At 40.2% G+C, this 14,959-nt stretch overlaps 1 protein-coding gene across 1 annotated transcript in view; it reads right to left on the reverse strand.

The window, feature by feature from the left end:
* LOC145456880 (uncharacterized) overlaps nt 1–7,726 on the reverse strand; it is a 28,617-nt gene extending 20,891 nt beyond the window's left edge. The window contains exons 1-5 of the mRNA XM_080335015.1: nt 7,300–7,726; nt 5,703–5,822; nt 4,598–4,684; nt 3,040–3,263; nt 2,501–2,705 (exon numbers count right to left, since the gene is read on the reverse strand). Of these exons, the coding sequence (XP_080191141.1) occupies nt 2,501–2,705; nt 3,040–3,263; nt 4,598–4,684; nt 5,703–5,822; nt 7,300–7,381 (718 nt within the window). The 5' untranslated portion in view covers nt 7,382–7,726. The remainder of the gene's footprint in view (nt 1–2,500; nt 2,706–3,039; nt 3,264–4,597; nt 4,685–5,702; nt 5,823–7,299) is intronic.
* Nucleotides 7,727–14,959: the final 7,233 nt, after the last annotated feature.

The following is a 14,959-nucleotide window of genomic DNA, read 5'->3' on the forward strand; positions in this document are numbered from 1 at the left end:
TGATTTGGCCAAACATTCACTGCATGATTGACTAAATAGGTCTTTGTGGGCAGGGGAATAGCCATGGCGGATCTTAGTATAATTTAATTTAATTTAATCAATTTAAGATGTGATCAGCGCAAGCAGTGTCTTAAAAAAGCCTAGCCGTGCTACAAGTCGGCAGACATGGAATCAAAATAAAGACAATCGGCCTGATGTAAATGACCATTGCTGTCGACAAACACCATGAATGACACAAACAAACACACACAATGTGATAGAAATTTCACTTCGTCATGAGTGACGTCTTCCGGTGACATTATTGCAGAAGTATAAATATAGCCGCTCAAAATTGGTAAACGCTTGACTGAGCGACAAAAAATGGCGTCAATTCGAGTTACAAACGATAATGCAAGTTCAAGGTCGAGTTGATTTAAGATACAGTTCATTCAAGTGACAATGCCGATGATAGGGGAAGGTGGGGTACAATGGGCCAAACATTTTTATTCATAAATTATATTTCGAATCCAGAAATACCAATGAACTTTAGCAAAATTATGGATGAACAGTAAACGCATATTTCCAAATAGAAATTGTTTGAAAATACGAAGAAATAACGAAAGAACAGCCGTTGGAGAAACGTACCTTATTGTCCCATAGGCGGGGCACAATGGGACAAGCGGCAGGGGAAATGGGACTGTAGGTCTACTGAAAAATTTAAAACCGCGTCAATTAGCAATAAACGAGAACCGTTTGAGACCAGTTATATAGTTTGCATGCAGAAATTTGGAATCGTAATGAAACTTGCATGAAGATCGCTGCCGCGGCTTGCCCAATTCTTCGGAGCAAAAAAAAAATCAACAACTTAAAATCGCAATTCTACACCCAAAATAGTAGACATGGCGACGTTTAACTGCTCTGACTAAGCTGTGTACTAGTTTCAAGCACAACAAACGAGATATACCCACCTAAAACACGATTGAAAGGTAGCAATGTAAATTTATCTAGGTCAGCGAAATTAAGAGACCCGCCATTTTCTTACAAAGACAGCGACCTAACCGAAATCAAACCACATCAGGATGACGGCTAATATGACACTACTAAATCATCGAAGCGATGTATATTCTTCATGTCGGGTTTTTAAAATTTTCACGATGCACCATTGTGCCTCTGTATATATTGTGCCTCACCTCCCCTTATAGTCATTTGAGTGAAACATAATTTGGGGTTGGGAGCAGGAACAAGAATCACTGTTTCACTCGACTGGTATAATTCTGTAGCATGTAGATTCAACGGCTATAAAAATGTGCAGCGCAGAAGTTTTAGATCGAGCGCCCAATCCTAGATCCAGGGTTGCATTTAAAACAATAATCTATTTAGAATAAAAATGTTTAAAACATGGCCCTTGTTTAAAACGTGTTTTTCGTTGTTGTTTTTCGCCATGACGTCACGAATCATCAATTGTGACGCAGCGTTGGATTGACAATGGCAATTGAAAATATAGGGTAAATATGGCTCCCTATACGAAAAAGACTTCCGACCACAGTCATAAACAGAGCAAAAATATCTTTAACCGGGACTACATCGTTACGCAGAATTTTTACGGTCGGCGCTCACCATCATCACAACACCCATTCCGTACCAATGATCTACATCTACATGCTATAACTGTTGAACTGACGACGATTCCGGGGGTTCCTGCCACTCCAATATCGTATACGTGAACTGTATTTGGTGCAAATCGTCCCTGGGCTCATAACACATGCTTTTGCGGATTAATTATACAACGTTTGAGAAAAAACAAAACTTTTTTAAAAAGTCATATTTTTAAACACTGTTTTAAACAAAGTGTTTTATAACACCATTTTTTAAAGGCAACCCTACCTACAATCCTTCACCTCGTGGTGTTTGTGCTACCAGAACCCTGGCAGTTTACTTCACGATGTTGTCGATAGCACTGAATACCGTATCAACAATCGGCCGCACCGAGGGTTATATATTCCACAGATAACATATTTTGTCCGTAGCGCACAAGACCGGAAACAGCGACACACACCACTTAAAAATAATAATCACAGCATAATTTCTGTAATTTCGAATCTTCATTTTCAATCATCTCTACCTCTGCTCTGTAACCCTTGCCAATTCTTCATCTACCGTAATTCTGTAATCTGACCTCTTCATGTATTGCATACAATTTGACTGTATTACTAAAATTTAAAAAAATTTATTCCAATCTCGCCATTTTCCTTCAGGCCGGGGCAGGTTGCTCCCCAGATTATGTGTGTATTTACCAGTTTTACCGTGAATAATGAATATAATATTTTCCCGCAAATGCTCACTCTCTTCACGGAGGAAATAAATAGCGAGACATGAACGTTGAAATGGATACATAGACCACTCGGGCATCTAACACGTAGGGTATTGGATTTGTGATTCCGTCTGTACCCGAAAGCAGCGTTCATGCTGATTTGGCTGAGCCCATCCCAGCGGGCAATTTTCTACAACAAACACAACTCACGGTCCATTTCGTGCTGCTCTCCGCAATAATCGTCCGCGTATTCTTTCGTTAGGTTAAATTTCGTTACGAGCTCGTGGCGGCAAAACAACGCTCCGTCCACATAATCAATTCTTTGCCGGCTACCATAACTCCAGCCGCGATAAACGTAGAGCTCAAGCCGATATTTTGCTCCGAAGCGTACGGGTACGTGGATATTTCGAGTGTCCTAGAATAAAAGGTAAAGTATTCTACGATACCACTATTACGACATATTACATTGCATACATTGTCTGTGTTGGCTGAAACTGCTAGCCATAACGCCCATGTCCATATGCCTGCTTATATGTTAAATATGGAAAATATTAAAGCACTTCGAAAATAGAATATGTTTAATATCCTGGCCACCCCTTTTTAATTTTGCGTTCACCTTCCGAAAACAATGTACGAACAGTTTTTCGTCGCCAGCAGCGCTGTTTCAATTTGTGTGATGCTGATGAATAGGTCTCAATGGCCAAACCAGAGAACTTGATGAATATGAATTGTTGTATTGGAGTGCTTACCTTGCTGGCGGTTTTGAATCCGCTTGATAACAGGCTGCATATGTTTGCTCCCACCGAACACATTTCGTCGAAAATAAAACCTTCGCACGGTATACGGCACTGGATTGCTGTTCCGTTTTCATCAGCTGTCCATATTGTTTCATTTCTATGAGCGTCGCAGTCACTGCCCCCTCCGTTCGGATGTGGTGGAAAAAATCCCGGAGGTGGCATTTGATTATTGCCGCCTATAAAATGCATGGAAGCCCTGGTTAAATGGACCGTTATGAGGATTTCAACAATCGCTTTCTGCTATTACAAAACCTAATGACCAGGGCAAGTTTTTGTTGCACTAAAACCGCGAGAAAGTTGCACTTAATTTTGACAAAACTTGCAGCAAAAAGTTGCGTTTATAATTTTTGTTGAACTAGTAGGGTATGAGATATTCGAAAGGTCTCGTTGTATAACCTAGTTCCTGCAGAGCTGTCAAATTTGTTAATCAACCATTTCGCGGACATTCTGCCAAGACCGCCAAAAATTCTGGCGAGACCGCCAAAATTACATATTTTGCCGGTACACAGCAAGAAAATTATGCAATCCGGGACTAATTTTTCCTCATAAAGCCAAGCAGCATATCGATAACCTCCTCCCCTAAAACACGTCAAATAGCAGACCCCAAACCCCATAGGTCTGCATGCTTGACCCAAAGCGTTACAGAAACACTCGCTCTTGGCGACTTAACAAAATCATTAGCCTGAATGACGTGAAAATGTAATTTTCGGTGGTCTCGCCTGGGTGGGTGTTCGTGAAATGGAAAACTATCTCAAATTTAAACGACATTTGTGTTCGGAAACGGTCGTGCTTGGCAGGGGTAGTGGAACTTCTTTCTTGCAAGCCATTGTGTCATAGATTACAGTGAGATGCAGCTAACCCATCATATAGCTCTTTGTTATGCAAATAAATGAGAATAGAATCATGATAGGAATAGTTTATAGCATGTTTTTAAATCACTTCTTCTATTTTTACGCAATATTCGATCGAAGTTGCAGTAAAAATAGGTACGGAAAATAGAGGAATTCGCAAAAAGTTGCGCTATAAAATCCCTTCAAACAGCCTAAAATATCATAGTACATAGACTCTAAGTATCTGGGAAGCTGTCGGAAGCTATAAAAAAAGTTGCAAAAACTTGCCCTACTAATGACACTCATTTCCGAGAAAATGCGATAAACTATATCTAAATGCAGCTACGACCAGAAACCTAATTAAAATTGCAATGATTCTTTTGTTGCGCTTGAAAATTCAAAAAAAGGTCGTTTAAAATTTTGAGAACGTCCATATTTCCGAGCGGTCACTAAGGACCCCGATCATTACAGGATCAATTAATATGCCCGCAAAATATTTTGAAGCTTCTGCGAGGCATGACCGTTGCGAAATGATGGTAGACAATTTACACGGTCGAAAGTGCTACAGGAAATTATTTCATCGGGATGCATGAGAAGTGTTCGGAAAAATCGTATTCGTTGCATAACCTTGTCACTAACTGTTTAGAATAGCAAAACATTAATACCAAAATTAATAATACCTGAAAGCGATATTGCTCTTTTGGATATACTCTGCTGGGAAAACCCGTTCCCACCGAGATGGTATATAATGCCACCAAAGTCGATTCCTGAGAAAACATGCACGAAAATATAGCGTGAAATTATGATCTAATTCAATGTGACGAAATAACAACAATGAATGAAATTGGTGTTGCCGTACTTTTTGCACAAGTAAAATATGGTTTATACAGTTATTGATTCGATATTGATTCGAATCACATAATGGAGTAAACTTGACTTAGCGACATAACAAATAAATTCTTTTCTACCGAGGAGGACTAAAATCGAGTCCCTTAATTTATTATTCAATTTCGAGCACTCAAATGTAACTCATTATGATGTCGGAAATATAGAGAAACATAAAATGACTAGGGCTGGGCACAATGATTCGAGTACTCGAATCTGAATCGAGTAGTAATTTTAATGATTCGAGTCGAGTAGCATAAGTCGATTTTTTCGAGTACTGAAATTATACGCTCATCGCCACTGAAAGTTAATTTATCATCTAGAATTATAGTTTCGATACTATCATCCACTGTTATAGCCTTGAAACCTTGATTGGCGGTATCGTAGCATACTAAACATATCGTACGAAGCTACGAAGGTTACTGGACATAGCACATTTCCGAAGTCATGATTATCCCACAACATTGTCACCAAGTGGAATGAAATCGGTATGGTCGAAAAATACCAAAGTATCATTTATGAGATGGATAACAGGCATTATATTCTTTGTAGTGGCATAAACGGTACATATTTGAACTTTGACGTATTACATTCTGTTATGGCGTCATAATGAGTGATACTCGATTACTCGACTCGACTCGAAGCATATTACGTGATTCAGAATCGAATCACTCAGGTACTCGATTTTGCCCAGCCCTAAAAATGACATTGATGACCACGCCGGGTTCTGATAATCCTGCTTGTTAGTCGCCAGCTTGCAGATATGTCCCATAACGGATAGTTGGATCTTGTGCAATATATTTTCAATACGGTCTTTTGAATCCGTCATGGGTCACGAACTCTCATTTATTGTGTGAAGAGTCGCGAATAGATAGTGAAGTCAATTTGTTAACCGCTCACCTTGATCCCCTGTTATATTCCATTTCACATCTACAAATACTCCGTACTCCCATGATCCATTCCTCTCTATTCGTTCGGATTGATACCTGAAATCTATATCGAATACAACCGGTGCCAAGCCTAAAAACGCAAAATACGGCGTCAGATCGGGGTGATTTTACTTTGAAGTGCGTTATTTATTCTGAGGTATCCGTGTTGTTGTTGTTTGTGGTATTCATGGTGGGGTGGCGAGATAGCGTGGTGGTATAATCCACAGCTGCAACACCAATGGGTTCAAGTCCGACTGAGGTCGGCTCCAGAATTCGTACCTAGGTGTTGGGGGGCTCATCTAGGCTTCTCGACATCTCATCCGCGTAAACGGTGTAGAAGTGAGCTGAGCTGCAACCTACATGTCGGCAGCTACGGAATCAAAAATAAGGTATAAATCGGCTTGGTGTAAATGACCACCGAAGTCGTCAAACACCATGGATACCACAAACAATGACATGGTGTTTTCGACTGCATTTACACCAGGCCGATATTCTTTATTATGATTCCGTAGCTGCTGACTTCTAGTTTGCTCTAAGACACCGTGTTACGTTACAGATATAGGTCAATATAGCCTACATTACATGGGATTCAATAATTACATTGATGGCGTAAAGCCGTAAACGATAACAAACATCCGTCGCCAGAAGATGAGTGATGCTATATCGTCAAAAGAGAGTCACAAAGGACATGAAGCCTCCCGGTGTATCATCGATTTCGTACTCGTATTCGTTGTGAGATATAGTACAAAGATTGAACACATAAATCTGTTGGTAAATCATTAATATTTGTATAGATGGGAATGAATGCGAATTATTTTAATGAATTAGCATTATATTAAATTCACATTGTTAATTTATTCGCTAAAAGCTTTTCGACTGACTCTCATCACTGGCGAAAGTCAGTTATAGGGTGAATTAAATTCGAAATGTAGGAGCTTTGTTGTTTGTTTTTGTTATTAGTGCGTCATACAGACAAAATAGCTCCTACATTTTGAATTTGATTCACCCTATCACTGACTTTCACTACTGATGAGAGTCAGTCGAAAAGCTTTCAGTGAATAAATTAACAATATGAAGTTATTGTTTCGCGTTATTCTGAAGCTCTGTACCCCAAATGGCTTGTTATTATATTAAGGTTCATTTACTGGCGTGGATCGTCCATTTTGATTCATGGCGAGCTTCTTGAAAGACCTGTTGGTACCATTGTGCAGGTACAGCATGTGTACGATGAGATCATTACCACAATGACGCCATGCCGCATGGCTACAGTCATACTATATACGACGCAATGGCCTAATAACAACCAAATCTCTAACTTTGATACTTCCAAAGCGCAGACAACGCGATACTCATAAAAATGACAATACATGAACGAAAGTACAAATCTGCAATGACGAGCGTACTCCTACTCATTCAGTGGTAACAATGAATGTCTGGAATGATAATATTGCCGCTGCCCAGATAGATGTAGTTTTCGAGAACTAACTAATGTTTATACACAGAATACCAAATAGACATCAAATTGGAAAAACACATAGCAAACAATGCCTTTTTTTAACCGAACTTACCGGTATCTGTAACACAACAGTGTGCTCCAAACTGGACGAGCATACACACATAAATTCTGGCGGCCTTGATTATATGCGACATCGCCAAATCTATTATCCAGTGAAAATTTGAAAACTATTGTAAACCAACCAGAAGAATGATACCTAATAAGTACAAAGGAAATATTAATCTTCGCTTTATATAACGGAGGTTGACCGAACTCATGCTTCATTCAAGACCTGACAGCCATGTAAAACATTTGCATGAGAATCTGAGCTCTAATAGTTCTACCTGACATATGCGTGAGAGTGTTCAACCAGCAGCTCGTAGCCGTTAGGCGAATTTGGCAAATCAGCCTCCGGCTATTCAAAAGCGATTCGCGATATTTCAATCGCTGATGACCTCACACGCGACGTAAATCTATGAATTTGCCAAAAAAAAACCGCAGATTGTCTTTCGTCTCCGTCGAGATATATTCGAAGACCCAGGGTTTTTGTTTATAAGGAAATGAGGTTCTCATAGTCAGAGTTGGCTTGAAGATCCGGCTATTCAACTCGGTGAAACTGACTGGCATTCGTCACAATCCTCGTTTTCCTTGAAAAACAATGTTGGCAGGCCTACCTGTAGCCGCATGTTGCTCCAGGGTGAGGAGGGTATAGGAAGTATCATCATAGTCGTTCTGACTTACGCAATATCATACATTGCCGCAAAATCTTGTTTGCAAAATATTTAGCAGCGATTCCTTACTTGTAATTAGGGCTGGGCACAATGATTCCTTACCATTTTGGAATACCGTAAACCTCTATTGGTCGTAACGCGTCACAAGAAATATGTATAGTACAAAGCCAAGTACTTCGTTGAAATGGAGTATCTGTGAAGTTGTGTTCAGCGATGAAATGGATTTGGTCGAAAAAATACCAAGTGATCTTGAATGTGATGTCGAACTGGCATATTCTTTGTGGTCGCAAGACAATGTACAATGTACGTACGTACAAGTACACATTTTAACTTTCCACATCATTCATACTCATGTAACGTCATAATGAGTGATACTCGAATGCTCGACTCGGCTGGAGCCTAACATTCAGGCCGTGTTGTTGCCGTATCGAAATGCCAAAAATAAGGCTTTTAAAAAATATAGATAGACCCATAGACTATGTCCCGCTGGACAATAGGGATATAGTTTCAACAACGAAAATTGAACACACACACTTACACAGTGCAAAATGCCCCAGACGCCAATAAGTAACCTCCATCAATGCGTTCCATACACAGGCTTGCAAACATTCAGTCCTTTACTTCTTTTTTGTCTGCCCGTTGGATATTTTTTTCACATGATATTGAATATTAAAGCCACTTGTGATTTTTAACCATTGGTTAGCGAGTAAAGGTCTGTGAATCAAACATTTCAGCAACGATTTTGAATTGTTATCTTAAGTGATCTGTATGTTGTGAATGCAGATAATTATGCACGTATATATCGAAACGACTATTCGGATTATATATTGCAGAAGCAGTCGGCCGGTTTTGTATTGGGTTCATTGACTCTCCAAACTCCAACACTGTTGTCAATTCGGTTTTTACTCTCGCTGTTTGATGACACGAAGTGGATACCGCACGTCTTGTGAATTTCGTTTGATATGATTTTGCTCATCCCTACTGATAATGCCATAAAACGAACGTCTTTGGAAGTTATAGGGATTATTGATAGTGATAGATGGCTCCTTGCAATTACTGAATTTATTTTATTGTGACACTTAGGATATTGGCTCGAATCGACTTCATATCAGATCATCTTTTGAGCCACGAGCATCGACTGGTATATAGCCTCCGTTGCTGAGGAACATTATTCACGTTAAATACAAAACGACATCGAAGTCTAATCATCCATTTCAGCATTTGCAACTCAATAGGACAATTGCACAGGACTTCGAAAATTATTAGTCATCGTCGTCAAAACACAAAGCCATCTTTTCGACAATATGGGAATTTCCAACTTTTTATTCCCGTACCTAAAATGCCGCTTGCAATGCTGCGTCGCCAAGTAATCCTCAGGATGTAGCTTAGCGCATGCGTGTTTCCGGCCAAAACAAACTGGAACGACACATTGAATTCCACTTCCCCTGAGCTATACGCCAATCTATTGACTTGGAATCAGTCAGCTGATAGACGGCGGTGCACGATCTGACATGCAGTTAAACTAACATAAGATTACAATGCTAAAATTACCTACATTAGTCACCTGGCAAAGGGGCGGTTCTCACATTCTTGAATAATACAAAAACCTATCTTAGGGTTTGAGGTCCGCCGAAAAATCACTTTTGTTGACGCTGCATTTAATGACCATTATAATTCGTATGAGGATCACGAAATTAACGCCTCCTTGATATAAATTTGATCTCATTCGCAGTTCAAGGCCACGTGTAGGACTATATAAACTCTTCTGTACAGTGTACAGTCACAGACAGGTGATGGTATAGATTACTTGCAATTATATCCTCTTCGTGTCTATTACAAAGTCCGCATGCGAAATAAATATTACATTAAATTTTATCTGCACCCTCCCTACAGATCCCTGTCTAAATTCCATCGACAAATTACCACAAACCTCTACAGCAGTGGTTCTCAAACTTTTTTAGACACGCCCCCTTTTATGATAATGGACCATTATTAATGGTAAATGTCGCGCCCCCTTATCGTCATATCACAAAATGCGACCAGAATGTTAGCAATCTGAACGGATAGTTTGATGGCATGGAAGGTTATGGCTGTTGATGGGAGACTTCTAAAATATGAAATTAGGACTATACACAGAGCAATAGCTATGAATTGGATATGAAACATGCGGTACGCGAAAAAAAAGTTCCAGTTGACCGCAGCTTTGAGTCCCCTTCAGATGCTTTCACGCCCTCAGATGTTTTCACGTCCCCGCTGCTCTACAGCTTTCGCCCACTTTTATTCGCTTCGTCCGCGACCTAGCCAAGAAAATTACCCGTATACAACCGTCAAATATACCAAAACTAATATCGGTCAAAACACTTTGAACTCCTGGATTTATCAGCAAGTGATGCCATCGACGATATGCTGACGGAGAAGCCGGATTGGAGCAACACTATGGTTTAGCACAGGGGTTGGCAACTTTTCGCATGCAGCGTGCCAAAATATGGCAATGTAAAAATATTACCAACTGTATGGCGTACCTAGCATTTTTAGGTCTGTCATATTTATCGTTTCAAACAAGGAATCCCAACAACCGCTTATCGGAAGCTGGCAACGTGATCGATTGCGCCAGGTTCCCGAGGTTCCTGATTCTATGAGTTTATTGTACTTGATATATATTTTTCTATATATAGATTAGGGGGATATACCCACATTATAATCCTTAAATACCGTACCACTAAATCGCGCGAATAGCGAGAAAATTTTTAGGATAAATAAAATCTACCCGAAAAGATCCTATTTTATGTTGAGTTACGAAGTAATTTTGGGTCACCTTCGAGCTTTTTCCATTTGGTTTCACTTTGGATGCACTTTCTGCTACAAACATAAGCATGGTTATATAACAGTGCGCGTCAAATCATTTAGCGTGCCATGTAAATCATCTTGCGTGCCAGGAGTTGTCGACCCCTGGTTTAGCAGGTCGACCCGCATTTAACATCCAAGCTTGTATATATCAATCTTTCCAGGGTCGCGACTCAAATTCTGACTTGAAAAGGTTCCGGCAGCGTCACACAGACAGCCGCTTAAAAGCGGTGTCTTGTGAAAAGCCCAGAACAAAAGTGGGCTGCGCTACAAGTTGGCGCATCAAACATCAGAAATAAGCTATAACTGCCTGGTGTAAATGACAATAGCAGTCGAAGCACCTGTTTTCTTGTAAGAAGAAATTTCCATCCTATTGATTGTCACCAGATATCTCTATTAGGGCTGCTGGAGAACACTATACAAAGTTTTTCAATTTCGCCACAGTTTTTTCAGGCATTAATCATCATAGTAATGGTTAGACAACATTCTTAAGTTATAACAGCTCACTCTTTGGCTGATATCCGGGTTTGCATCCCCCAAAGGTGACTTTTTTTTATTTTGAAGAATGAGCTGTTGTTTGTGGTATTCATGGTGTTTGTCGACTACAATGGTCAATGGTAATTTACACCAGGCCGATATTCCTTATTATTGATTCCTTAACTAACGACTTGTAACATGGTCTACTTCTATGCTTTTTAAGCCATCGCTTAAGCGAATGAGATGGTGAGGAGGAGCCTAGATAAACCTCCAAAATTCAGGTTGGAATTCTGGTGTCGAACTCGGTCGGACTCGAATCCACAACCCGTGGGTTATACCACTACGCTATCTCAGCAATGAGCCACCAATAGCATTCCGTTAATTGGCATTCTCGTAATAGTCATTGGCACTTAATTGTCGTCTCCGCGGCGACAAGGTTGGAAACTAGGGATGGTGTGAACCTCTGAAAGGTTCAGGTTCGTGTGAACGCAAACCTTCTTGAAAGGTTCTGTGTGAACGCGAACGTGAACCTCATGACGTCACGCGACGTCATATTGCTAATTACAACCCTATCTTCAATGAAGGGATCCCCTATATTAATGTACATGTACACGATACCTAGCGACGACTCGGACCACATAATGCCACAATGCATAAGTACAAATTGGCGTTGTAAACGTCGCTAAATGTATCAACTGAGGCAATCAAAGGATAAAATACTCCCACAAAATCAATATCTCACGCCGCTTCGGCAACACTTTCGACGAGGACCTACCAGTGAATATAAGCTTACGCCTTTAACGATCTAGGCCAGACGGAACAATGTATTCGGCGTCTGAGTATTGCTATTGATACTGAGCAAAGTGTAAAACGGGTTTCTAGACTTGCTATCGATATTACCCCATTAACAAGTTATACAGCAGTAGCCAACACTTCAATAACACAGATGTGGTTTTAATGATACAGTAAAGATATGAAGCCAAGATTCACACCGTAAGCCTGCTAGATTTTTTACATCAGAAAACGATATCAATCTCATTATTTGGTTGAATAAGCATCATCCCTTGACCACGTATTACGCTCGTAATGTTGTGTGATTGCGGGTCAAGCTCACCGCAGAGAGTCACTAAATACTCACAAACATAAAGCTGGATATTTCGAGCAAACTTTTGTAACAAAGCAAGTAAAACTTTTGAGATTGTCAAGGTCCATGCTCGCTTAGTGTAGATTTTTAATGCTGCCAACGCCATGCATAGAGTGGCCCGCAGTTGAAATGCAATAAATTTGAACCAAAAATATTTTATAGTGAAGTGAAAATTGTAACATATAGATGAAAAAGGTTCACAGTGCAGAACCTACGAAGGTTCTATCGTGAACGCGAACGTCTAAATTTCCGAGGTTCACACACAGAACGCGAACGTGAACCTCACGTTCACACCATCCCTATTGGAAACCTCTTGTATATATGGTGTAAAGTGTATTGAATATTCGCATTTTATTTTGTGCTTGCGACAATAACCATGCTTGATATCGCCCTCTACCGCAGCCAATGGGATTCTCGAAGTTGGTCGTGAGTAGGGCACCGGCTGGTCGCAATGTTTCGGGTACTCGAATCAAAATTGAGTATAAATTTTAACCATTTGATTGGAGTAGCGAGACACGTATTTTTCGAGCGATGAAATCTTACACCCCATATTAGTAGGAGTATAGTTTTAATGCATTTTCCCGCATTGGAAGCCATGAAACTAGTGATGGTGTGAACGTGAGGTTCACGTTCGCGATATGTGTGTGAGCGTCACAAATTTAGAGGCTCACGTTCACAAACGAACCTTGGTGGGCTCTGCACTGTGAACCTTTTTCATATATGACAATTTTCACTTCATTATAACATCTTTGGTTGAAATTTATTACATTTTAACTGCGGGCCACTTTATGCATGACGCTGCTGCATAAAAAATCAACATTAAACGACCATGCACCTTGACAATATCAAAACTTGCTTTATTACAAAAGTCTGCTCGAAATATCCAGCTTGATTCGCAATCACGCAACATCATGAGCGAAATAAGCGAAGAGAGCGAATGATGCTTATTCTACCAATCAATGAAATTGATATCGTTGTCTGATGTAAAAAATCTAGCAGGCGTACGGGGTCAATCTTGACTTCACATGTTTATTGTATCATAAAAACCAAATCCGTGCGATTGGGGTGTTGGCTACTGCTGTATAACTTTTTAATCCGTAGCGAGTATAGAAACCCATTTTACACTCTGCTCAATATCAATGTAGCAATACTAAGACGCCGAATACATTGTCCGGTCTAGCTTATATTCCCTTGCGAGTCCTCGTCGAAATTGTTGGCAAAGCGACGGAAGATATTTATTTTATGGGATTATTATATCATTTGATTGCCCCAGTTGATACATTTGGCGAAGTTTAAAACGTCAATATGTACTTCAGCATTGTGGCATTATGTGGACCGAGTCGTCGCTAGATATCGTGTAGTACATTAATATAGGCTATCACTTCACTGAAATGTAGGGTTGGAATTAGTAACATGACGTCACGTGACGTCATGAGGTTCACGATCGCGTTCACACAGAACCTTTCAAGAAGGTTTGCGTTCACACCATCCCTGCATGAAACCATATAGCTGCATCCAAAACCTGTAACACTCCGCCGAGCAAGTTAGCGGAAGCGAAAATGTCTGTAAAATCTTGACCCACAGCGTTGTCATAAAAGCGGAGTGAAACATACAAGGTTTAAAAATATCAGATTGTCTTCAATTGAATGTAACTGTTATCAGTTTATTTGTTGTCGCACAAAAGTTAAATATTTGAACTTGCAGCAAGGATTTACGTCGGCGTTGAGATAATGCGTTTGCTCCCCATTGTGTAGAAAGCATAACTTACCATGCACAATTGCCCTAATTACACTGGATTGTATTCGGTATGGGCGGAGGGTGAATGAAAACAATTTGTTTCAACCTCTCTATTGTAAACGGATGTCGGCTACATAATTGATTTTGTAATATGCTGCACTGTTCAAGACAACATTGTTAACATTATCATTTTAATATCTGATGAATGGACCCGGGTTGGTAAAATCTTGATAAATATGCAGAATAAACAGGGAGGGGTTCTGGATTACGTGCTGCTCTCGTTTCCGCTGCTTCCCGCCGCGTTAAGCTATTGTTCTCCAGAGAAGTCGATTCTTACTAGCCCAGTGAACGCCTCGGGAAATAGTAACAATAATATGCACCCATGCGGGATTTGATAACAGCTAGGGTTATATATATTGCGAACATTTTCGTTTTCGCCTCAGTGTCATCTTTAGATCGCAGTAACGTGCAATAGGTATTTATGACAGCTCGTGCGTTAGTACGTATGGGACTGATTAGGTCTGGGAAACGGTGGGACGTCGAATATTCATGGCATTCGTTCTGTTAAATATGTCGGCCGTGTCTCTCAAGTGTGTAGATCACGCACGTAAGCGACATTGCGTGTAGTGTAGGGCTTAAGGAAAGAAAATCGTTTTATTCACACTTCAGTCGTGTGACGACGATTGTAATGTAACTTTGGGGACTTCAATAGGCATATCCACTCATGGTTCCCATAAAAGTTGCACAGTTTCTGGTGGCAGGTTGTCACGTGCGGAGATGAGGAGACGGTCGATAGATAC

The sequence above is a fragment of the Botryllus schlosseri genome, chromosome 15 (genome assembly GCF_051294905.1).
Source record: "Botryllus schlosseri isolate E-star chromosome 15, Bs_hap1, whole genome shotgun sequence".
NCBI lineage: Eukaryota > Metazoa > Chordata > Ascidiacea > Stolidobranchia > Styelidae > Botryllus > Botryllus schlosseri.